The sequence below is a fragment of the Martes martes genome (genome assembly GCF_963455335.1).
Source record: "Martes martes genome assembly, chromosome: 1".
Lineage (NCBI taxonomy): Eukaryota > Metazoa > Chordata > Mammalia > Carnivora > Mustelidae > Martes > Martes martes.
In genome coordinates this window covers 110,941,435-110,965,757 of record NC_137888.1, presented here as the reverse complement: position 1 = coordinate 110,965,757, position 24,323 = coordinate 110,941,435, and the positions used below count along the sequence as shown (strand labels likewise).

Below are 24,323 nucleotides of genomic sequence, written 5' to 3'. Positions count from 1 at the left end.
AGAGGATGAGGAGCAGCAGGGAGAAGGCAGATCACAAGGATCAACCACCAGAAGCAAGATGCAAGAGTAATTACGTAGAACTTGAATTCTTCAAAGAATTATCAACCCCTTTTGGAGGGTCATTGTTGTTCTACTGTTTGTCTTTATATAAATTTCACACTGCGCTAAGTATTTGTTGAATGGCAGAATGAATGAGTAAATGGATGAATAAGTGACTTAGGATTTTAAGTCTTAAAATGAATGGAATTTGTCCCTTAACTTGTATAATCGTGTCACCATTTCCGGGCAAAATAATACTGAGAGAGACAGCCACTGTAGAACACTAACATGATGGACTTCTAGGTAATGGCTGAGGAGATAAAATAAGTGGTCCAGCTAATTCGAAATGAGAATAAACATTTAAGTCTATTTTATATCCCCATTATCCATATAACATTCTTTAAAACATCTGAAATGATGAACACAAAAAGGATTGGAGGGGAGGAAAATTAGTTTGTTTTGCTGAGGATTAAATACATGACATGCATTTCAACAGTAAAGTTTAACAGTGAGTTTAGGAATGCTATTATGTATTTATTAAAACAGAGTGAAATGTACCATCACTTTGTATGTTACCGGGTGGACTTAAAAATTTGAGATGCACTTTTATTGCTGAAAACATCCAGCAATTCAAGTTTCTAGAATATACTGGCCTTTTTAAAATTTTAAACTACATCTCAAATGTATGAGCTGGTAGAAAGGAAGAAACAGACCCAAGAAAAGGGATTTAAATAGCATTGGCTTGCTAGAAAATAAAAGTGAGGAAAAGGAAATTAGCAAATGCCACAGGGAAATAATCTAATTATTATCAGTGAGCACTATCAAGAAAGATGCCATGCATTCTCTTCACAAACTCATTCTTAGTAAAAGCAAGTAAACCTCAGTCTTTGTATAAGTGTTGTTTAAACTCAATGTTTGTGCCCCCCCCCAAAAAAAAACCAAGGGAAATTAATGCAGGTTAGCTTAAACTTTCTAAAAATCTAAATGTGTGTAAGCAGAACATTTTAAACTGAGGCATTTTATAGAGTCCTAATCCACCGTGCACCCACACTTTTCTGACTTGGAGTTCTTAAAGCTTACAAGGGGAACTATTCTAGAACCATAAATGGCACCTCAATGATCTATAACTCACAAGGTAATTTTATTCCTAAAGAAGTCTTCATTACTCAAACAACTGAACATTCAGTATCCAATGATGCCGACACAGAACCCCACCATGACTCTCACACATGATCCCAAACTAAGGATTCCCTTTGCATGAAGGGTGGCATCACCTGTACTCATGAGAAATACCTACTTCCCCCAGGTAGACTGTCACGGTCAAAGATGCACAGCTTGTATCCAAATTCATTCTCCAAGACACCACGGAGGGTCAGTAATACAAACTCTTCTTCCTCAGCATTCCTTGCATAAGATACATAAATATCATATTCCTTCCCATCTAGCAAAAGGAAGAGAGATCCAATACATATTAGAAAAGTTTCCTAATTGTACTGCATTTTTTCTTAAGTCGAACTTGTGCATATTAGACATTTTCAACTTTCTTACACGTATGAATTATCTGACAGATTTCAGTGTGATTTCCCACTTGTGACAGGTCTCCAGGCAAAATGACTATTTTAAGGTGTAATTGCAAATTTTATCTGATATGTCTTCTACTCTCATATCACTAAGTTTTGTTTTTATAGTGGAGAATAAATGAGGTTTGGCTCATTCAACTATGAATTAACATAATCAGGACACAAATAGTCAATCATAAGTGTTGGCAATTAATACCATACAGAGAATTTATGGTTCCCGCCCTAGTTTGTCACTACTAATACATTAGAATTATAAGTGGAGAAAAACTTTTAGAAAGGCTCTAAATTATTTATACCTGAAAATAACTGCAATTAAAAATATACTCAGATTCCATAAACCCATCTTTCCCAAAGGTGCTTAATTATAAACATCACTCTCAGTAAAAATATAGGTTCTTTGTCTCTTCCACAAACCTACGGGCTGGAAATCTTTATGTGAGGAGTCTAAGAATCAGTATGTTTAATTGTTCCTTTCTTGTCACCAGGCAAATTTACACGAGTACCATGCTTCCAAAACTTCAATGTGCCCTTGAATCACTTGGGAATCATGTCAAAATGTAGATTCCTGACTCAGAACACAGGCATTAGGCTTAAGATTCTCCTTTTAACAAGCTCCCATGTGATGCCGACATTGCTAGTGCCTGGACTACTCTTAAGTACAAAGAGTGTGGGCCTGCACTGTCCAGTTACAGCAGACACAGCTACACGTAGCGCTCGGACGTTTGCAATGCAGCTGGTCTGAATGGAGATGTGCTTTCAGTTTAAAATACAACACAGGCTAAATTGTGAGATTTTGAATACCAAAAAATAAGACTAAAATATCACCGTTAGCTTTTAAATATGCATGCTCTACTAAGATCATAATATGTCAAATACATTGGGTTAAATAAAATATATGATTAAAGTAAATTTCACTTTGTTTTTACTTTTCCTACTATGACCACTAGAAAATTTTAAATTATATATGTGGCTTGCAGTATGTTGCTATTTGGATAGGCTAATCTAGACTAAACAAATATTGAACCAAGAAAGCAAAATAATATACATTAGAAGAATTTTTAATAGTAAGGGCTGAAACCAAAGATAGTTTGATTAAATCTCCCAGTTATTCTAGCTTTTATCAAGGCAACATGTTTTCTGAAAATGACAGTAGAAGAAGCTATTTAGATCAAGGTTTTGTTACTCACCTAAAATGGTTTCATCTGTTCCAAAATGAGCCCGGTAAAATAAGACCATCTCCAGCCAATAAACGTGGTAAACAACAATGAGAATCACTACCAGCAGGACTGTGGCTCCAAAACCACATGCTAATTCCACTGTGTATCTTGGAGCTATCAATGGAGCAAACAAAAAAACAATTGATTTCTATGTGGTGATCACAGTGATCTATCATCCTGCAAATAGCGGGGTAAGCCAGGCAGCTGAGCCATGAACCTGACTTCTATGTGTGAAAAGCAGAGATAACATGATAGGCTTTAAGCATTGTGTTTTAATGCCAGACCGTGTCATATTTATCTTTTTGTTTTCAGCACCTGATGTTGGTGTTTTAAACTACTTGATGACTTGAATAGACTTTGATGTTATATAAATACATATTAATGGTATATAAATGGTATTATAAATGGTATATATACATACATATAAATGGTATATAAATGGTATTTTCCAATATCAGCATTGGAAAAAATTTAGAAGGTCATTTCATTCAACTCATGATCTTACACATGAATTTCCATAAAATATTTTTGAAAAGTGTAATTTCATCTCCCATTTGTCCATCTTTTGGGATGGAATCCTTACTACTATTACCCAGACCAGACCATGATTCAGATGGAAATTTAATTCTTGGAGCATTTGGATTGAGTGAAAATCTTAATGTGCTTCCATTAGTCTTAATTCCATCCTCTCGTCAATGCCATACGGAAAAAAAATTTAATTACCTTTTCTATAAATTTGGGGAAAAGCCTCAAAAATCTTATTTTCATTGGGTAGAAACAGAGGGTATCCACCAAATGCTGACTATGCTTAGGTCTGAAAGTATCTCTCAGGCTTACACTTCTAGGACACACTTTCTGAAAATTAACTTGCAATATCCAGGTAAGGACAGATTCCCATGTTATCTGCTTACTTTTATATGACAGATATTTTTAGAAATTTCTTTGGAAGTATCAGAAATAGAATGAGGTACTTCCTGACTTCCAAAAACTAGAAATGTTTTAACTCAGTCCTATAAACAAGGTCTGTCATGACCAAACCACCAACCACCCTACTGCCTCATTTATCAGTACCTTTCCCTCAAAAACGTGAGGAAGATTTTGCTTCGTGTCTTTGTTCATGCTGCGAATTCTGGTGAAAATAGTTCTTTTTCTTTCTTTAGTTTTCAAGTCCACGCTCATATGTCACTATTTTGTGTAAGCTTTCCTAGAATAAAACCCTCTTGCAACCTGACATCTGCCTGACAGGAATTCCTACTCTTCTCATTGTCTATAATTCTATTATATAGTCTTTGTATTATATTGTAATTTGTCTACAAGCCTGCTGCTCCATTGTCTCCCACTCCTCACTAAACTGTACATTTATAGTCTTCTAGGGAAGCCTATGTCTCCTTCATCTATCCTACTGCTAGAATACGTAGGATCTCAATGAATGTTTCCAGATATAACACCATCTACTTCAGAAACATTGAAATCTTGTACTACTATGTATCAACAACTTCATTTGGTTGCTTTATTAGCTTGTGATGATGAAGTCTAAGTGTTTGAAGAAGGAACAAAATATTTGGATCTGAACCAGGAGTGGCTTAAATTATGTAATAGTTGTCAAAAATTACTTATTGACAATTACTTATTAACATCTATTATTTGCCAGAAGCTGTTGGGGATACAAGAGTAGATCAGACCAAAGGGGTTTCTGCCCGGTTAGGGTTAATATTCTAATGCAAGGAAATAAATAATAGGACAACGAATGCTAGGTAGTGATTAATGCTATAAAGGAAATAAAGCAAGGTAATGTGATGGGGAGTACTGAGAGGCTGGGCTGGGCAGAAGAGGTATATGGGTTCAGGTAATGACAAAGGCTTTTTGATCACCTGAGTGAGCATTGTGTTAAAAGCTTGCCAAGGTGAGGCAGAGAGGAATTTAGTTCAAAGCTGGGATTGTTATCCAGGCTCTCTGACTCCAAAGTCCAGAGATCTTTGCAGAGCTCTGCCATGAAGTTTAATTATTGATCAAATACTAGTGGGAAAAAATCCCTTTTAAAACAGGTATGTATCCTAAGGGGAAAATGGTAAGCAGTCTGGAGCTGAGCCTGAAGTTCTTAGAGTTTCAAGTTCATTATCCTCAACTCAGATGCTAATCCTATCTCAGAGGTAGCCTGGAACTCCGCAATGCAGAATTATTACCAGGTATTCTCATGCCCATTCCATAAATAATGGTGTTTAAAATAAGAAAACCCCACCACCGAATGTCAAAAGCTATGTCAGTGCAATTGTTGAGAATTTAGTAAGATCAGTTTGGGTAGCTGGCATGAAAACTGCTGTGTCTTTGGTATTTCTGAGCACATGTTATGTTAATAGTACCCTGGGGTAATTCCCACTGTCATCTTCATTATTTGCTCAGTTATTTTGGCTCCTTCTGGCTGGACATTTTGTAATAGGGAGGGGGAAAAAAGAGGTTGGTGGATGCACTTACCTGAAATGGATATAAGAAAAAATAACAATAGATATCTTGCCTAATGATAAAGAGATCAATTACTCTCATAACTTTCCCTCTGCAACATTCACTTTACTACTGCCTATTTTATTTTTAGTGAGGATTTTTACTTTGGTTTTGGGTCATTTCATGACACGTGTCATATTTACAGATTGTATTTTTGGGGGCCCATCTTAATGATATCCAGAAGTTCCTAATACTATTTAACTAATTGAACTCTTGAGATAAATAATCCACAAGCCTGAATTTCTAAATGGCTTGAATCACATGCAGAAAATGTTCAAAAAAAGCTTTCATATAAAGCTTTGCTGGCTTGCAGGGAAAGGATGACCCTCAGCCCACATTTTCTGTCTGCCCCAGCCGGAACCTCTGTTGCTTTGGCGTACAGATTTTACTCCGATGCGATCCCAAACCAAAGGGTTTCGAATCAGGAAGAGGTGATGCAATTTGACCAAATTGCACTCCTAAACTGCTTCACTGCTCGATCTCACATATAATTGACTTAGGATAGGGCCAATTTTTGCCACTTGCTCTGCTGTTATTCCCTGAATCAGAATTTCCTCCACTCCTTTTGCAGTTCAACTGTAATAACAGGTGCCAAGGTCCACATTTCCAGCTAACCATCCTGAGTTAAACCAGTCCAGGACTTTAGCTCCAGTCTTTTTCCTTGGGAACCTAACTTATTTTCTTTCTCTTCGTTAGTTGGGACCTTGCTATCCACTGGGGCTCTGAGCTTGACACCAGCTGCTTGGACTTCCAAGTATCTCCTGCCACAGAACCTGTGTCTATTCTTCACTAAATTGCTGAGACTTTTAATTTGGGGAACCACGTAATGACCATTCCTCTGAATTACAAACAATTAGAATGCTTTATTTAGATGATGGTAAACCAGAGATCTATCCCTGAATTAACCAGCAGACCTGCTTTGTTTGACTATCATAGTATTTTAAAATATGTGCATTTTACCCTTCAGCTTCTGGCCTTAGAGAAGGAATGGATACTGGAGTGGCTTTCTCTCCGTAGTATTTACAATGGCCCTTTTCCTATGGTGGACCGCTGGTAGTTGTTCTGTGTGTGATCCGTGTGAGAAAGGACACCAAAAAGTTGAGCCCCACCATCACCCTGGTTTTTTGCCTGAAGTCACTTTCAGACTATGGCAGAGAACAAGGAAAACCACAGGTACAGTCATCACGGTCAGGTAAGGACTCCGAAATCACAGTTCCGAACTACGGAGTTGGGCTGAGTTTACAGGGCTGGGTAAAGAGGAAGAACATTGTGGAGAAAAAGTGCTCTATAAATCTCCAAGGGTGATCTCAAATCTTTGGAAAAATATAAAGCTCTGCATAGGTCGGATGACACTTGATAAGATCAGGCAAAGAACAGGTGCCAGTCAAAGAAAAACTACCAGGGAAGGAACAGCTGCCAGGAAACCGGGAGCTGAACAACTCAAGGTGCACATGCAGGGCTGGGGGACACTTGAGTTAAGACCAGAGTAAAGACACTTTGGGTAGCTCTCATGTGTTAGTAGAGAGCCCAGATAGTCTAGATATGTCCAATCTAGCCTTGGAGAAAAGGCTATTTTTCAGATGTCCTCTGCAATGGAAAGCAGAACACTTCAAAAAACCAAGCTGTTAAGCAAGCAAAATAACTACCTGTGAGAACAAAACAATACCCACTTTCAAAAATCAGACACTCAATAATGCAACATACATAATGTCCAGCATATGTTTAAAAAAAAAAAAAAAGACAAGAAAAAGCAAGAACAAAACAAAACAAAAAAACCCACCCATAATGAGAAGAAAAATCAGCCAACAAAAACAGAATCAGAGGGGCACCTGGACAGCTCTATCAGCTAAGTGTCTGAGTCTTGGCTTTGACTCAGATCGTGACCTCAGGGTCCTAAGATAGAGCCCCCCCTTGGGTTCTGCTCTCAGTAGTGAGTCTGCCTAAGATTCTCTCTCTCTCTTCTGCCCCTCCCCACCCTGCTTGCATGCTCTCTTTCTCTCAAATAAATAAATCAATCTTAAAAAAAAAAAATCAAAATTCACAAAGATGATGGAATTAGCAGATAAGCACTTTAAAATGAGCATTATAAATATTCCTGTTGAATTAAAAAAGAAGACGATGGACACCATTAAGAGCAAATAGGAAATATCAATAGGGATGTTTTTATGGACAAATGGAAATCCAAAAACTGAAAAATACAATTCTGAAATTAAAATTGCTGCAGACTAAACATCAAAAAAGAAAATTATTAGTGGAAAACTAGAAACTACCTAAACTGAAACACAGGAACAAAGAAAGAATGAAATGAAAATGAGCACCTCAGTGGCCTGTAGAACATCCCTGAGTGATCAATACTAAATTTAATGGGACTGCTAGAAGAAAAGGAAAGAAAGAATGAATGAATGAATGAGCAAAACATATCTGAAGAAGTAACTGCTAAAGTTTTTTTCAAACTAAATGAAAAATATAATAAACCCATGGAACCAAGAAGTTTAAAGAACCCTAAGTAAGATACAGTCAAATGAAACCACGCCAAAAATTTGATAAATTTCAACAGATACTCATACACACACACACACACACACACACACGAGAATTATATATAATTATCTACGCAAACCAAAAATAGATTAATCTCTCATATAGATAAAAGTCAGCTTTGAAAAACCTATAATTAATGTCACATTTAATATATAAAAACTGAATGCATATCTTCTAAGATAGGGAACAATGCAAGTGAAGCTGCTCTGATTTCTACTGATCATGGAACTGGGAGGTCCAAGAGAGTAAAAGAGGCAGAAAAAAGAAATCAAAGGCATAATGTTTGAAAAGGAAGGAGGAAAAGTATGCTTATATATGGGTGACACAATCAAGTGTATAGAAAATGCTAAGGAACCTAACAAAACAAGCAGAAACCCTATTTAAGCAGTGAATTTAGAAAAGTCAAAAGACCAAGATCAAAACAAAAAAATCAACTAATTCATTTCTAGTTATGATCAATGAGCAATTGAAAAGTGGAATTTAAAAAATACCATTACAATAGCAACAAAAACAAAATACTCAGGGATAAATTTAACATGTGTAAGCCTGTATAAATAAAACTAGAAAAAAAAAGGAGCTGAGAAAAATCAATGAAAATTAAGTAAATTGAGAGATATATCATGTTCATGGATTGGAAAATTCAATATCATTAAGATTTCAATTCTCCCCAAATTGGTTTATAAATTTAATACGATCCAATCTAAGCCCAGCAGACTCATGTAGAAATTGACAAGCCAATACTAAAATCCATATGAAAGGATAATACGGTCTTCAGAATATTTAGATTAATCTTTGAAGAGAAAAAAGGAGGAAGACAATAGTTTCTGCCTTCATGACTTACTTTAAAGCTATTAGTCAAGATAAAGTAGTATTGGACTAATGACAAACAGATTGATAGAACAGAATAGGGAATGGAGAAATAGACCCACACTCACAGAGTTAATTTTTTAGGCTAAGCTGTCAAAATAATTCAATAAAAAAGGGAGAGATTTTTCAATATGAGGTTAGAACAACTGATTTCTATATGGAAAACAAAAATAAAGCAAAAAACTAAACCTTAATCCATACTTCACAGTGTAAACAAAAATGTTGAGATGAATCATAGGCCTAAGTATTTAAAAAAAATCAAGATTTTAAAAACCATTTTTAAAAATCAAAGATTGCTAATACAGGATTTAGAAAGTATAAACCATAATAGAAGAATTGATAAAATGGACTTCATCAATGTTTTAAAATTCTGCTCATCGAAATAAAATAAAATAAAATAATAATAAAATAAAAAAATAAAATTCTGTACAATGGTGAAAATGTTCACAAAGTCATATATCTGACATACATATATTAACAAGCAACCCAAGAACAAAATGGGCTGAAGATTTTAATAGATACTCCATAAAGGAAGAACTATTAATTGTCAGAATGTCCATAAAACAGTACTTAACATCATTAGTATCTGAAAATGCAAATTAAAAAAATATAGCGTGATGCTAGTACTCATTTACTACAATGTCTAAAATTGAAAAGTCTGACAACTCCAAAAGTTGGTAAGGATGTAGAACACCTGGAATTTATATACATTGCTAGAGGAAGTAGAAAATGGTACAACCTCTTTGGAAATAGGTTTGGCAGTTTTTCATGAAGTTCAACACACCTTGCCTTAGTCCCTACCTCTCTATTATAAAATTACCACATGTTTAACACATTTACATTAGCTGCCTCTCCTTTCACACTTTGCTTTAACTGACTAGATGAAATTGCGCTGTCCAAAGACCTAGCCCAGTGAATTTTTCTTATTCTGAGCCCTTTTTGTCAATTTTTTGATGAAGATGTAGAATGCTTTGTCAACGAATCCAGAGAAGGACTCATACATAGAACATATGAATGTGAACCCAGATTATTACCTCTGAATCCCAGCATTACCTGGCCCAGAATAGGAGCCAAGTAACAAACCCACAACACTTCTGGTACCACAGGATGTACACAGCCCAGGCTGGATTCTATGTAACACTGACGTAATTTCAGGAGAGATCAGCCAATCTAGTGGAGGCACCTGTCATTTCACATTCCTGACGCCATTCATACTCAACCACTCAGAGCATGGGCCTGTGTGAAAGGGAGCTACTCACATAGCTCCGGAAGGCAGACTTCTGCATCACTCCAAGAACAAACACTCCAAGAACAAATCAAATTAATTGATTGTTTAATTGTATCTATCTGACAATAAGTAATTAATTTATGTCATCCTCTATAATTGTTTCCCAGAACACATGTTTCAAAAAACGACTCCCACGAAATGCCCCATACTTCAGGAATCAAATATATTTGGGAAAAAAAAAACAAAACACCCTGCCTCCTATGCTCCAATTCCCCTCAGATATTCACACCAACTGTTAATAGTGTGAAAGACTCCAAGGGGTCCTTGACTAAAATAACTTGATTGGTTTTGTTTATCCTAACTTTAATGATACTTTATTTACTGTAAAAGCCTTTGTCAAATAACACCTGTGAAAATTTTGTGGAAATAATAAGTAGACTTAATATTTGTTGAGCACTTAATATACACGTATATAGGACAGTAATTGTGCTGAATACCTTAAAACAATCTCATGAGACAGTGGTATCATTTGCTTACTTTAAATATAAAGAACTTGAAGCTCAGAGAGGTTAAGTGATTTTTTTCAAGATCACAGAGCTAGGATGCACAGAAACAAGGATTCCCACACAGGCCTCTGAGTCTAGAGTACAAATAATGAACTACAGTACTATAAAGAGTCCTAGTGGTGTTCTTAGGAACTAATTTGGGAAACTTCCTTATATTATTTGGTTGAGTCTCACTGTTTGACACTGGCTTCTGAGGGGCAGAAGTGATGAACTCTCTAGAACCAATCCACTAAGACTTCTTAAGTGGCATACAGACTTCAGTACTTTGCTTTTTACTTTCTAAATTGTGATGAAATGTTAAAGTGAAGCCTGTTTTCGCATCAGCTTTAAAAAAAGAAGGGGAGGGGGTTAAATCCCACTGCAAAATGTAATAGCTATGATTTTTTTTTTTCTGGTATAAATATTACAGGCTCTCTCTGACACAAGGATCCACAATGATTCTGAATGACATGACTACATGTGTGATAAATCATCATTATCTTTCTCTAGGTCATTGAAACACATTCTTGAAGGGAGTAATTGTCTGGGGTTCTGTGTTAGGTGAGAGACCCAAAGATAATTTTAGACACAGTCTGTTTCAGTAGCAATAGCTCACACAAGAGAGCTTTATCACTTTTATTTATTTTATAAAAAAAATTAGTATTATCAACATAGAAATCCTTTTACATTACTTTAAGTCATAGTTTAAATAATTTTCATATTAGCAATTGTGGCTAGTGGTATGTTATAAATCTGTTTGAATACTGATACATAGTATTTAAAATAATCATTTTAAAATTATATTTTTGAGAAGAATTATTTCATATTTTCCTTAACTACTTGAATATAATTAGATGGTTGCTATTTATAATGTTTCATTATTATAGATAATACTTCTAAGAATAGCGATGGGTACATAATTCTCTTTCTGTTATTTGTTCAGGAAAAATTCCAAAAGTATTAAGTCATATGGTATGGTCATTTTTATGACCCTTGAACTCTGCCATCAACGACTTCTAAAAGGGTCTTTACAATCCACCAATTATATGGGATTCTACCAGCTTTATTATATCTTTGGTAGCTTTAAATATTTTCTTTATTTTTCATTTTTCACGACTGTATGGATATAAAATTATGCCTTATTTTCATAATCGTATGGCTTTTTTGGCCACATTTGTGCACTAAGTTACTAAAAGTATAAGAAACAATATTTTGAGAGTCTTCACATAGATGGAAACTATCCCTCAAGATTTTTTCAATTCACCTTTGATTCATTACTACATGCCAGATGTGCTAGGTGCTGGAGCACTGTCTTCTCATTTTCCTTATCACCACACTGTTACACTTGGAGTTCACAGACTCATTTGCTGAGGGCATCCATTACCTTTCTGTTTCACCTTGGCTGCTTTGTCAACCTCCCCTTTGGCATTTCTAGCATGACAGACATAGTTGCGCTTGAGATCCTCAGCGGTAACTTTTTTGATGTTCAAAATTTGAGTCCTCGTTTCATCTTCAGTTGGGGTCAAACTTATACTAGAAATAGGGGAAAGAAAATCAAAGCATGAGTGATATCACAGGGCCATGTTCTGGGAATGAATCAGATAAGGAGACAACCACAGGGCCCCCAAGTGAGGGCAGCCAGAACATCCATGAGCTTGTTGCCTGAGATGCTTCTGAGGCCATATCCATCTGGGTTTTCATCCAAGCTTTGCCACTTACTGGCTATATACTTTGGGTACAGTAACTAATCTTTCTAAGTCTTGAGTTCCTCCTTTGAAAGAGAGGTAAGTAGCAATGCCTACACAGTACATCACATGGATTGACTCACTCAAGCACTCTGAAGACTGAGTACATCAACGTGTAAGTATTAGAACAATGCTTAATATATATTCATATAGGCTATTACTACCATCCTCAGCAATAGTTCATTCATTTCAGGGATTCCAAAGCTTGGATTTTGAACATAGACAGAATACGAATAAAGAATAGAAAAGAGAAAAGAGAGTAGAAAATAAAAAGGGTGAAACTCCATGGGTTAAATCCTAACATATAAAAAGAAGAGACTTCTCGAAGCAAGTGCGCTTTATGAAAATACATCCAAATCTCAGCATGTCAGAGATCAAGTGCTTTGGGTCCAAGACCAAGATTTAAAATCCCTTGGAACTACTTGCTCCAAAGAGAAAACAAAATCTCTCTCCTATAGCTGACATCCAGGTACTCCTTCCAGTGAGGCAGACCGTCAGTCATGAGAACTTGGTCAAGGGTTGTGATGGGGTTAGCCTTAACTGAACCGCACTGCTCCACTTCGCGCCCTGAGCTGTGTTGCAGCAGCAGTGAGGACGGAGAGCATGACTTTCATTATCATTCATTTGGTATTATTATGAGGATAGGAACCACAATATTCAGAAATCCTGAAGGGATCAATAACTCTCCCTTTGTGCCTCCAGCCACATCTTTAATCTATTCCTTCTGCAAAAACTGCTCTAGTTTCAGGGGGCTCCTTCTGTACCTTTAAATATGTGCTGCTTCTCTACATTCCAGCCATCACACATGAGGTTCCTTTTACCAGGAACATTCTTTCTATTTCTTTACCTAGTTTATTTTCTACTCATCCTTCAAATCTTTATTTAGGAACTGTACCATCTGAGAAGCACTGCCTAATCCTCTAAAACTGACGGGAATCTTCAACTAAAGCTTCCGATAACATCCAATATTCTCCAGTAACTGCATTTATCACAAAATATTGAAATTTCTGCTCTATCACTCTTACTCTGATAAAATCTACTCCGTTAGGGACGAAGTATCTTGCATAGCGCTTATTGTAAAGCAGACTTCTTATAACTTCTGCACAAAGTCTGAGTTTACTACGAGGAATGACCTAGCTTTTGAATCCCAGAAGTTCAAGTAGCTAACGATACATTCATATATCATGTTAAGGCTCCCGTCTTAGAACTACTTTGTCATATAGTCGGTCGGCTGCTGATTTTTATTTACTATTGCCATGAACCAATTGTCTTGCAGTTGTGTACTTCATTTACAAAAGGATCTTTTATCTTCAAAGACCCATATTTTCCTCCTTGTCGACCTAACGCCCTTCAAAAAAAGTTACATTTATTTAGAAATAAAATGACCCAGCTTGTTATTTTAAGAGTGGGCTGTATCACCACCTCATCCACTTTAAAAAAATAATAATAAAATAAAGAATGTGAGTGTGTTTAGTCAAATTTTAAAAAAGTAACTATCAATTATAAATGTGACATGCTATGTGAGTTAAGAATAAGGAGGAAGATAGCAAGACAAGATAAATAACACAATTTATCTGAGGCATGAATACAGAGGTTTAGACTCCAGACTGGAGAAAGAAAAGAAGAGGGCCACACCGACTAGCTTTCATGTATTCAGAGCCTTGTATTGTGGCCTCTTATTCATGTGGGCTATGCATCCCATCTACTTTCTTTCTTTCTTTCTTTTTTTTTTAAGATTTTATTTATTTACTTGACAGAGAGAGACACAGTGAGAGAGGAAACGAGAGAGGGAACGCAAGCAGGGGGAGTGTGAGAGGGAGAAGCAGACTCCCCACTGAGCAGGGAGCCCAATGCAGGGCTCAATCCCAGGACCCTGGGATCATGACCTGAGCCCGAGGCAAACACTTAACGACTGAGCCACCTAGGCATCCTATATCCCATCTACTTTCAAGTGGGAATCATGAATGTGTGACCATCAGAAGATATCTGGGTCTTGAATTGCAAGTCCAGGGATCCTACTCTGGGATGTGGCCACTAAAGACTTGAGAATCTTGCAGATTTTTGGTAATGATGCACCAAAGTCAGAGTTTTTACTTTCAATGATCAGTATACACCAGAAGGCATTCAACTGAGAGACAAGCATTGATCACCCCTTGTCTGAGCCAACGGTACCTTTCATTAACAGTTACATCAATATTGGTGTCGTCTGGCTTTTTTCCGTCAATGGTCCACCAAACCTCATTGCGAGCATCCTTCAGGAAAGTAAAATAGACTGTACAGGGGATGAGTAGCTCCTCTCCTAAAAAAACAAGTTAACCCATCAGTGTGTAACCTTCACAAGGCTACACTGGTTTCACTCTGTGACTAATCAGAAGCTATAAAAGTGTACTTAAAACTCTACTTCTGAGTAAGTTTCAAGTGGCCTACCATAGTACCGTACCATACCTCATTGCAAAATAAACAAACCAAGAAAAGAAATACAGCAGTTTTATGCAAACTTCCAGAATGGCAATCTTTTTTATACAATCCATATACGCTGTACCACAGTATTTGTTCAAAGAGGCTCTGACAATATTCTTTTTAGCCCGAAACTTCCATGGACTACCCCCAACCTTTGTTATTTCCCTCACGAACAGTGACTAAGGAGAGATTCTCCAGACCTTTGGTGCTTGGCCCAGAAAAGATGGGCCAGTGCCAACACTTAGGGGCAGGCCACATCTTGAAACGCTCAGGTTGTCAGGATGTGGTCAATAAGTTTAAAGACAATGTACATATATGCGTGTGTGTATATACATATATAACAAAAATTTATATCTTTATAAATACTAGTATTTATAAATAGCAAATCTATGTTGTCTTCCTGAGATGGAACATGAGGTCAGGAGGATCTCCAGGCAGAAAATGATAATAATAAGAAGAGCGGCAGCACCCTCACTAAGAACTTTATATACTCACGGTGCTAAGTGTTTATAATTACTAGCGGTCTTATACAATTCTAACAAAATATTATGGGGTATTTTTTTAATTCATGTTTTATAGATGTGAAACTGATGCTTCAAGATGTCAGCCGCTCTTCCTAGATGAAACTGTTAATAAGTGACAGACCAGAGTTTGACTGAGACTGACTTCCATTCCAGTTTACCCAGGACAGCTCTGTTCTACACTTGCTTTCTTAGTTAGTTCTTGATATCAACTGCTTTCACTCTCAAAAAGTGTGCAGGTTGAGATGACAAATTATATTGTCATCCAAATTGGAAAGCAAGTTTGTCTCACTGAGTGGTCCTACCCCACCCCCTCTTCTAATGCATGATTCTTATGTTTTCCCTTTCAGTTTCTATGTTAATATGCAAGAAGATAACATGAACATAGTCTGTAACCATATGACAGGTAGACTAGATCATTAGTAAGGGTTTACCCAGATAGCAGGAAGAATGTTCACTTCACTATACAAAACCACTGTGAATTCTAGGAAATTTGGTCCATTTGGAGTTGGCAGACCCCTTTGGTTCTTTTTTTTTTTTTTTTTTTTACAGGCAGCTCGCTATTTGAAACCTTATCTTAGTTTTAGGAGGGCATCATTGTGCTCTACCTGCATTTGATCACAACCTCTGTTATCTTTAGTACATTTTTAAAAATATGTTCTTTTACACCTTTCATTGGGTTTTGAGAGAGTTTATTGTAAAGGATACAATGTAGAAAATTGTAAAATTTTCTATGGTTTTCATTTTAACTGTGGGAGGTTTTGAGCCAGAAGAATAACACACGATGGCTTATTCGGTCAGTTGCAAATGATTTTTGTCCAGAATGGAAAATTATGAAAACTAAAAAAACCTCCTTTTTTAAAGGAGACCCAGATAGCCATAGGGAACACCCCATAGCATTCTAATCAGGGTATACTAGTTCTACCAGCTGTTAACCCGTTAAACTCACAGTCTCACCTCCAAGCTCTAACTCTTGCCCCTCTGCAGTGAAGCAGAAGCTTAAAGGATATCTTGTGCTTACATCACAGCCTTGGAAAACCAAGCTGTGTGCAAGCTAACATGTACATCAGACAGAAATCACTAATCAGGAGAGAGGAGCCAGGGGAAGAAGGGAGTAGCTGTGGAGAGAGAAGCTGAGAATCCTAAAGATGCCTGAGAGATCTCCGATGGAGGAGCTAATCTCCAGAGCTTCCGTGGTTTCTGACAACATTTCAGTTTCGATTCATGTGTTTCCTTACAAAGCCCTCTATTTGCATGCATTAACTTAAATGACATTTTCTTCCTTGTCATTAAGAGAATCTAACTGAAATTAAGAGGCACAACTATAATTACCTGGTTCTTTCTCATAGACCACAAGATCATTGGGTGAATAGATCTGAGGAGGCAATGCATCTTTTGGAGAGCCTGTTTTAGAGAGGAAGAAACAAAAGAGAGATGATGTTAAATCATGTAGCCCTCATCTCTCATAACCCATTTCCAAGAGCAGTTCTTTTGTAAAGTTTGCCCAACTTCCTGGCACAGTTTGTCAATTCTTCCTGCAAAGGCCCACAGCTCAATGGAGAGTCATTTACAACACTTCGTTCATTTCAGACAAGCAAAGAGACAAACAGAACATGAAAAGTAGCCTCCATGTTTCAGGATGGAGATTCAACCAGTGTTTTTGCTTCCCAAAGTGTGCATGAAATACCCTTTTCAGATTTTAAAATAAATTGTTTTCATGTCTTCCTCAATTGTTTCTTTTCTAAATATTTCTCCAGAACATGCCCCAGGTACCTAGGATGGGACCTGGTTAAAGAAGTAAATATTACATGAATGAATAAGTAAATGGAAAATTCAAAACCACAAATGTGAGGCCAGCCCATCAGTCTATCCAATGCCTCTGGCAGCTGACTGCTCGTTCATAGGACTGCTGCTCTTTATAACATTCTGTATTTCTAAATTGAAAGAAAAATACCCTGAAGGGGTTTTATAGTGTAGTGTTTAAGAGCAGAAGCTTCAAATATTTAACAACCAGAGCTCTTATCCTTACTTGGCCATATACTAGCCATACAACTCTGGTTTTTTGCTTAATCTTTGAGAAGCTAATTTTCCTCACCTCTTAAATGAGGATAATTAAACTCACCTCACAGGTTCATTAGAAAGATTAAGTTAAGTCATGCATATTAAATTAAGTAATCCATGTTAAAGCATCCTACTGGTATATAGTAAGTACTCAGTACTTCACAGCTTTAAAAACAAACTTGTGTTGCTTGAAAGTTGGATTAGAACCCTACCACACATCAGTGTCTATCAACTTCTCTATCTATAAATCAAGGTGAGCAAGCATGCCTGTTCTCAACTTCCCCAAAACAGATGTGTTTAAGTATCTGTATCAGAAACAATTGCCAAGACGAATTTAAGGTTAGATTATTCATTTGGCTTATAAAGCCCATTTGTGTTAAGTTCTAAACTTAGTCTGATTTTTCTTCTGAATTAATTCCCAGCTCAGCATTATTTCAAAGGTAGGCAGAGGAAGAGGAGAGGTGATTACAAAATTTTTCAATTCGAATTTTATTTGCCCTATTATGTTAGAGCCCTTAAGAAATATGCTGAACCTGGTGTCAGGGTAATAGAGAAAGCTCTGCACCAGAATCAGAAACCTGAGATCTGGAAATCACTTCTTACACTAACTCACAGAGCATCTCTAAAGAGGTTACTTTGTGTTATTGGGTCTCGACGCTTCCATCTTTGAAAAGATGGGGTGTGAAAAATTCTCACTCTGATACGCTCTCATTTTTAGTATCATGGGCACAGTGGTATTTAGGGCTCTCCTCTAAATGCTGACACTGGTTCTCTCGATTTCTGGGTTTGATAGGAGTCTTTTGACTCTGTCTGGACATTGTCTTTCTACTTCTGAATTTCTCATCCCCTGTTCTCTCAACCAGTGCAAAGCAATGATTAAATACCACCAGCAAACAGTTTTGGCTACCCCAATTCCACTCCACAGAAAGAGTTGATTGAATTCAAATACAACACTTTTTTTTTTTTTAAACAATAATTTTAACTACTTAATTCACTGAGTCTCTGCTGTTTGCCTGGAACTGGACTCGCATAATATGTTTATTATTTCTAATGTTCTCAGCTATACTGATTGTTAGGTACTCTTAGTCCCAGAGTACAAATAAGGAGACTCAGACCCTGATCAAAGTCATATTGCTAATAAATGGCAAGGGTAGGGGCACCTGGGTGACTTAGTGTGTTAAGCCTCTGCCTTCGGCTCAGGTCATGATCCCAGGGTCCTGGGATGGAGGCCCCATCGGGCTCTCTGCTCAGCAGGGAGCCTGCTTCCCCCTCTCTCTCTGCCTGCTGCTCTGCCTACCTGTGATCTCTCTCTCTATCAAATAAATAAATAAAATCTTAAAAAAATAAAATAAAATAAATGGCAAGAGTACAAGCTGAATACAGATTCCTCTGGCACTCTTGTCATTCCCCAAACTGCCTTCATTCATTCACATCCTCATTCATTCAGTAGACCAACAGCTATCAAATCCTGACTCTGTATGTGGAATTGCTGTGGCTCTAGGGATAGTGCAGTGAACAAAAAGAGATAAACCTCCTCCCTCATAGAATGGACACACTTGTTTGTAATAAACTATCAAGAGCCAAAACAGAGTTATTGCATTTTTGTTGTGCACACTTAAAAATCATGCTTACCTACCACCTTTACAGTCAGAGTCCTAGTGAGATGGAAGGTACGCCCATTTTCTGGATATGTAACAACACATGTGTAATCTCCATTGTTCGAAACCAAGGCGATGAGAAAACTCAAGTTCAGGCCTTCAGGTACCACATTATTAAAGTTCTGTATTTTCTGACAGCCCTAAGAAGAAGTAAAAGAAAAGATGTTCAGCATTTAAATACATGCACAGAAAACATACAAATGCATATACACACACACAGCTGATTTTGCACAAAACATACAGATATCTATGCCGGCTGTATCTTTTACAAACTATTTTGATTACGTTTTTGATGATGTTTCTGCAAAGAATAAATGTGAAGTTTCATTATACGTTCTACAAAAGGAAAAATAGGACTTCTAACGGAAATACGGATTCTAAAGTACAAGCTTCCTGTCTCAGGATCCTGCATTTGAATTTTGGAAATCCGTGTTAATAGTTAAACAAGGTTAAAAAAAAAAACAAACAACTGTTAAACGAGGTTAAAGTTTTGGAAAACAACTAAGGCATCTTAAGGAAGTTCATGTGCTGCTATTTAAGAAATGCTTATTTTTCATTTTTCCACATTTGTTTCGTGATTATATTCATTTGGGGAGCCAGCCACTCTGACAATTGAGGGCTCATGTTCGGTGTCTGATTTCAGTGTTTGTTGTTGTTTTTTTGTTTTGTTTTATTTTGTTTTTTCTCTCTTTACTTTTTTTTAAGGTTTTATTTATTTATTTGAGAGAGAGAGAGAGTACAAACAGGGGGAGGGGCAGAGGGAGAAGCAGACTCCCCGCTGAACAGGGAGCCAGCCAGCCAAAGGGCTCAATTCCAGGACCCTGGGATCTTGACCTGAGCCAAAGGCAGCCACTTAACCTACTGAGCCACCCAGGCACCCGTGGTTTCAGCATCCTTGATGGCTCTGTTGAATCTCTCTATTGGTCACTGACAAACATTTTTGGCATTTCCTTCTACTTATCCCATTTACTTTTTACAATTAAATATTACAGACTTCAGAATCTAAAACAAAAAGATATTTTGTAAGTCTTATCAAGAGTGATTTACTTCTACTCCAAATTATGCTTTTATATACTTTTAATGATTTGTAAAATTTTGAGATTGAAATACCTCACTCAACATAACTGGGATCCTGTTCTGGCTCTCTGAGCCTCACTAATTGGCTTATATTGTTTTATTTGTTGTTGTTGGTTTTTTTTCTCTCAAAGAAAAAAATACATCAACTCTCAAAAAATTACATGTGGAACATTCGCTTTTAGAAAAACTTTTTTCTTTAAAAAAAGTCATTAATTAATCTGTGACAAAAATGAACTGGGTTATGCCCAAGGTCCTTTAGATCTCGAAAATTCAGGAAGGTTATTATTGACTTGTACTTTAGATTTACGGTATCTACATATGTTAACCCTGATTCTTGAATATGTAAGGTTTTCTTACTTCAATTCCTGGAGCATGTGTTTTGAAATATGACAGTTACACTGAGTGGCATATTTTGCAATCCTTTGTCATAGGAACTATGTCTTTTAAGAATATCGCTACACTTTTGATTCATGGAGATGATCATCGAGAGGAAGCTGTTATATGCTCAGTTATTTTCTGAATGCAATTTATCCTGTTTTGATAAGCAGTGTTTCTAGACACTTCTCCCATCAGCAAAATATTTCAATCCTCTTAGGTTATCACAAAGTATAAGGCCACAGAGACCTGTACTCTTATAATGAGTTTATGTCAGATTTGGTTTAAATTGAGTTTAGACTATCTATAGAACTCTATTTGATTTTGTGGCACCTTTCATTTAAACAGTTCAAAGCTATTTTCTTCTCTCATTTGTTAGCTTAGCTGTTCTTAAATCCCCATGAAGTAGACAGATCAGACTAAATATGCTCTAGTTTTGCAGGTAAAAAAAAATAATGAGACAGACAGATATAGAGGTATTCTAGATAACACAGAGCAAAGCTAAAACTCAGTTTTCCAGACAGATGAACAAAGGTTTTACACTAGCTTCTTAACTAAGAATGAACACCTCTCCTTGGACTGGAAAAATTGCATGGGCACATGTATTTACATGCACTCCATTATCCCATCTGACCTTTATTCCAAACTTAGCAAGTCTGGAATGCTTTTATGTCCATTTTATAGATGAGGGTATAAAGGCCTAGAAAGGTTAAGGGATTGCCAGTGTCATAGAGCTAGGTAGTGTCAGAGCTAAAATTTAAATCTAGATCTACCTTCAGGCCCTTGTTTTAAGTCCACCTGACACTGTCTCCCTACCCTATCCTGTGGCCCTACACAAATGCCACATCCGGGCCAGCCTGAGTGTTAACAGTGTGCTATGGCTCTATCACTTAGATGAGGTGGATTCCCACAATGCATGATAAACTGGAAAAGCATATTGTTCTGGATAAGAAGTTAACAATTACTACTGCCCTTGTCAACAACACTTCTTAAGAATGTACTAAAAGAAACTTATTTCTTTGACTTATCAAGTATCATTTATGTGAAAACTATTTAAACACATTTGATTTAGGATTTATAGTACGTGCTACAAATATGAAGAAACACCTCTAACTCAAAGCCTTTTCATTCATTCACTCATTAGTTCATTCACCCTTGGGTATGAATCATAAGCCATGTACCAGGCCACTGTCTGAGGTTCTGAGAATATAGCATTGAGTAAAACAAAGGGTCAACTCTTATGGACTTATCATGAACAGAGAAATAGAATCAGAGAAACAGAGCAAGCAAGGAAAATGGTACAAAATAGCTGTGTGTTGATCTCTTGCTAGCTCTCTTCTTTTTCTTCCTCTTAACCAAACCCATGAGCATGAACTTGAAATTCGAGCTGGATATGCTTAAGGGTATTCAATGGGCCTGTGAGTCAATGGTGTAAGTATGCTTTCTTGTGAGATTTTCTCTTCTTTCCACAAAGGATAAAAATGTAGGCCAGGGACAGGTTTTTCTTGGAGCTGCTTTGTCTAGAAAAAAAAATATTTCAAACTAAGGAATATTCCCAAAAAATTGATGGAAAAGTTTCAGGTCTGATCTACTATTCAGAAAAAGCTGACCATTCAAAAAATTTAAATTAACTAGTTTTAACCTAAAGAAGTATCAAGAAAAGAAATACAAAAAAGCCATTTCAAAGTTTTAGACCTATAGCATGTTAGAAAAGGATATGAAATAAATATTTTACATTCTAAGCGTGCACGTGCATGGTAGGGGTAGCTTTGGGACATTGGTGAACTATAAATAATCATTAACTTTAGCCTATCATGTGTGATGAACTCTGATTCTTATAAGCAGTTGCATCTCTAGACCCTTCGGCACACATACCTGAGACACACAGTATGTTTTTAAGCACAATAATTTTTATTCCTAAAAATAAATACTGCAGATTTCAAAATCATTTCTTTGGAATCAAGGGGGGAAAAAAAGGTTTGAACAAAAACCTAGATATCCAAAGAATAAAAAAAACAAAACAAAACAAAACAAACAAACAAACAAACAAAAACCAAAAAAATCATGTTTCCAAATACAAGAAATGATTACTGGTAAGTTGATTTCTACTGTGAAGCAAACACTTGTCTGACTAGAAAACAAGTCATCCACTTAGTTGACCAATCAGTTCCTCATTTTGAATTCAAAAGAGAGAAGTTTGACAGGAGATAAACGTTTCTAATACGTAGTGGTAACCATGGCAACCTACCGCAATATATAGGTAAAGAACAGCACGAGAAATGACTCCGAGATCTTTGAGAGGAAATAAATCATGTGCTGAAACACGGGGTGTGAGTGGGGGGAAGTCGTGACTAAAAAAGGACAGATATTTCCATTCAATAAACCTACAACTTTTAAAGAACTGTAGGAGGGCACAAGAATGGAAATGGTAGAGTTCCTGACCGAGAGGCATGCAGTCTAGTGCAGAATTGCAACAAATACGATGAGAAGGATATTGGGGTGGGGAAGTGAGGGAAAAGATTAAACACAAAACATTTAGAAAAACTTCCTGGAGGAGGAAGATGTGAGTCTGATTGTTAAAGGGCAAGGAGAATATCACCAGCTATGTGGGAGGAGGGGAGACATAGGGAAGTGACACCCTAGACATGGGGAAAAGGTGAAAAAAATCCTCTGCATGGGATGTCTGGGTGGTTCGGCTGCTTAAGAGTCTGCTGCCTTCAGCTCAGTTCCTGAACCCAGGGTCTTGGGATCCAGTCTTCATCAGGCTCCTTGTTCAGTGGAGAGCTCTTTCTCCCTCTGCATGCAGCTCCCCTGGCTTGTCCTCTATCTCTCTCCCTCACAAATAAATAAATAAATTTTAAAATATTCCTGTACTCTTATAGCATTTTGCCCTCTGTGTTAGGCCTTAACCAACTTTATGATCTCTTTCCATGCTTATTTCTTCCTCTAGAAAACTTACTCCCAGGGGTATGTGGGGGGTGGATGAGTACTGTTACCTGCATGGGCAGCAACTTGCCCAATACTTAGCACATGGGAAATGCTCAGTACATTTGTGTTGTAGGTTAGAAATATGAGAGAAGGAAAGACACAAGACATAGTGTTGAAAGTTCAAGCGGTATGCACATGATAACAAGAAGATGAATACAAGGATTGTAATACATGGGATGGGGCAGTTGTAGGATGGGTAGGGAAACCAGGTGAGGATATAAAGAATTTGAGATATAACATTAGAATAGTTACGAATATCTATTGACATTTTTGCACCCAAGATTAAGTTGCTATGAAATGCATCATACTTGTTCACAAAGTCTTCTCAGAGTTCTATCCACCAGTCACTTCCAGTGAACTTCAGAATTACATCATCCATCATCCAATGTTTACACAACAAACACTTAACAAAATCTCTCCCATGTGACAGGTACTGTGTTAGGAGCTGGGCATACCGCAGACAGTAAAAACAGAACCTTATTCTCATGGAATTTTCCAATCCAGTCCAATTCATTCAATTATAGGAACAGTTCCTAAATACAAAGTATATTGGCCCTGTTTTGTGCTGTGTGCTTGTTATTCAAGGGTTAGAAAGAGAGAGGTCACTACCCAGTACAGAGAAATGCAATCATTATAGTAACAAAGATGAAGTATAACGTAAGTGCTTTCCACAATACAGAGTGGGTGATTCACTCAGCCTAAGTCAGCTTCAAGACTTCTCAGACACTTGAATGGGGTTCAAGTTTAAAGGATGGACCTTAACTCCTCAGAAGTCCAGAAACTATACATAAAATGCTGTGTGTACATATGCATACAAATAATTCAACGTGTATGGCTTGGAAAGAAAATCTGATACATACTTCCTTTATACCAACGGTTAAAAATCACTACATTGGGACTACAGAGAAAGGAAAGAGATAAC

At 36.9% G+C, this 24,323-nt stretch overlaps 1 protein-coding gene across 1 annotated transcript in view; it reads right to left on the bottom strand.

Moving 5' to 3' along the window:
- IL1RAP (interleukin 1 receptor accessory protein) overlaps nucleotides 1-24,323 on the bottom strand; it is a 120,469-nt gene that overhangs the window by 4,499 nt on the left and 91,647 nt on the right. Inside the window, exons 5-10 of the mRNA XM_080830329.1 lie at nucleotides 18,936-19,101; nucleotides 16,575-16,646; nucleotides 14,434-14,560; nucleotides 11,901-12,049; nucleotides 2,807-2,950; nucleotides 1,337-1,480 (exon numbers count right to left, since the gene is read on the bottom strand). Coding sequence (XP_080686455.1) covers nucleotides 1,337-1,480; nucleotides 2,807-2,950; nucleotides 11,901-12,049; nucleotides 14,434-14,560; nucleotides 16,575-16,646; nucleotides 18,936-19,101 — 802 coding nt within the window. The remainder of the gene's footprint in view (nucleotides 1-1,336; nucleotides 1,481-2,806; nucleotides 2,951-11,900; nucleotides 12,050-14,433; nucleotides 14,561-16,574; nucleotides 16,647-18,935; nucleotides 19,102-24,323) is intronic.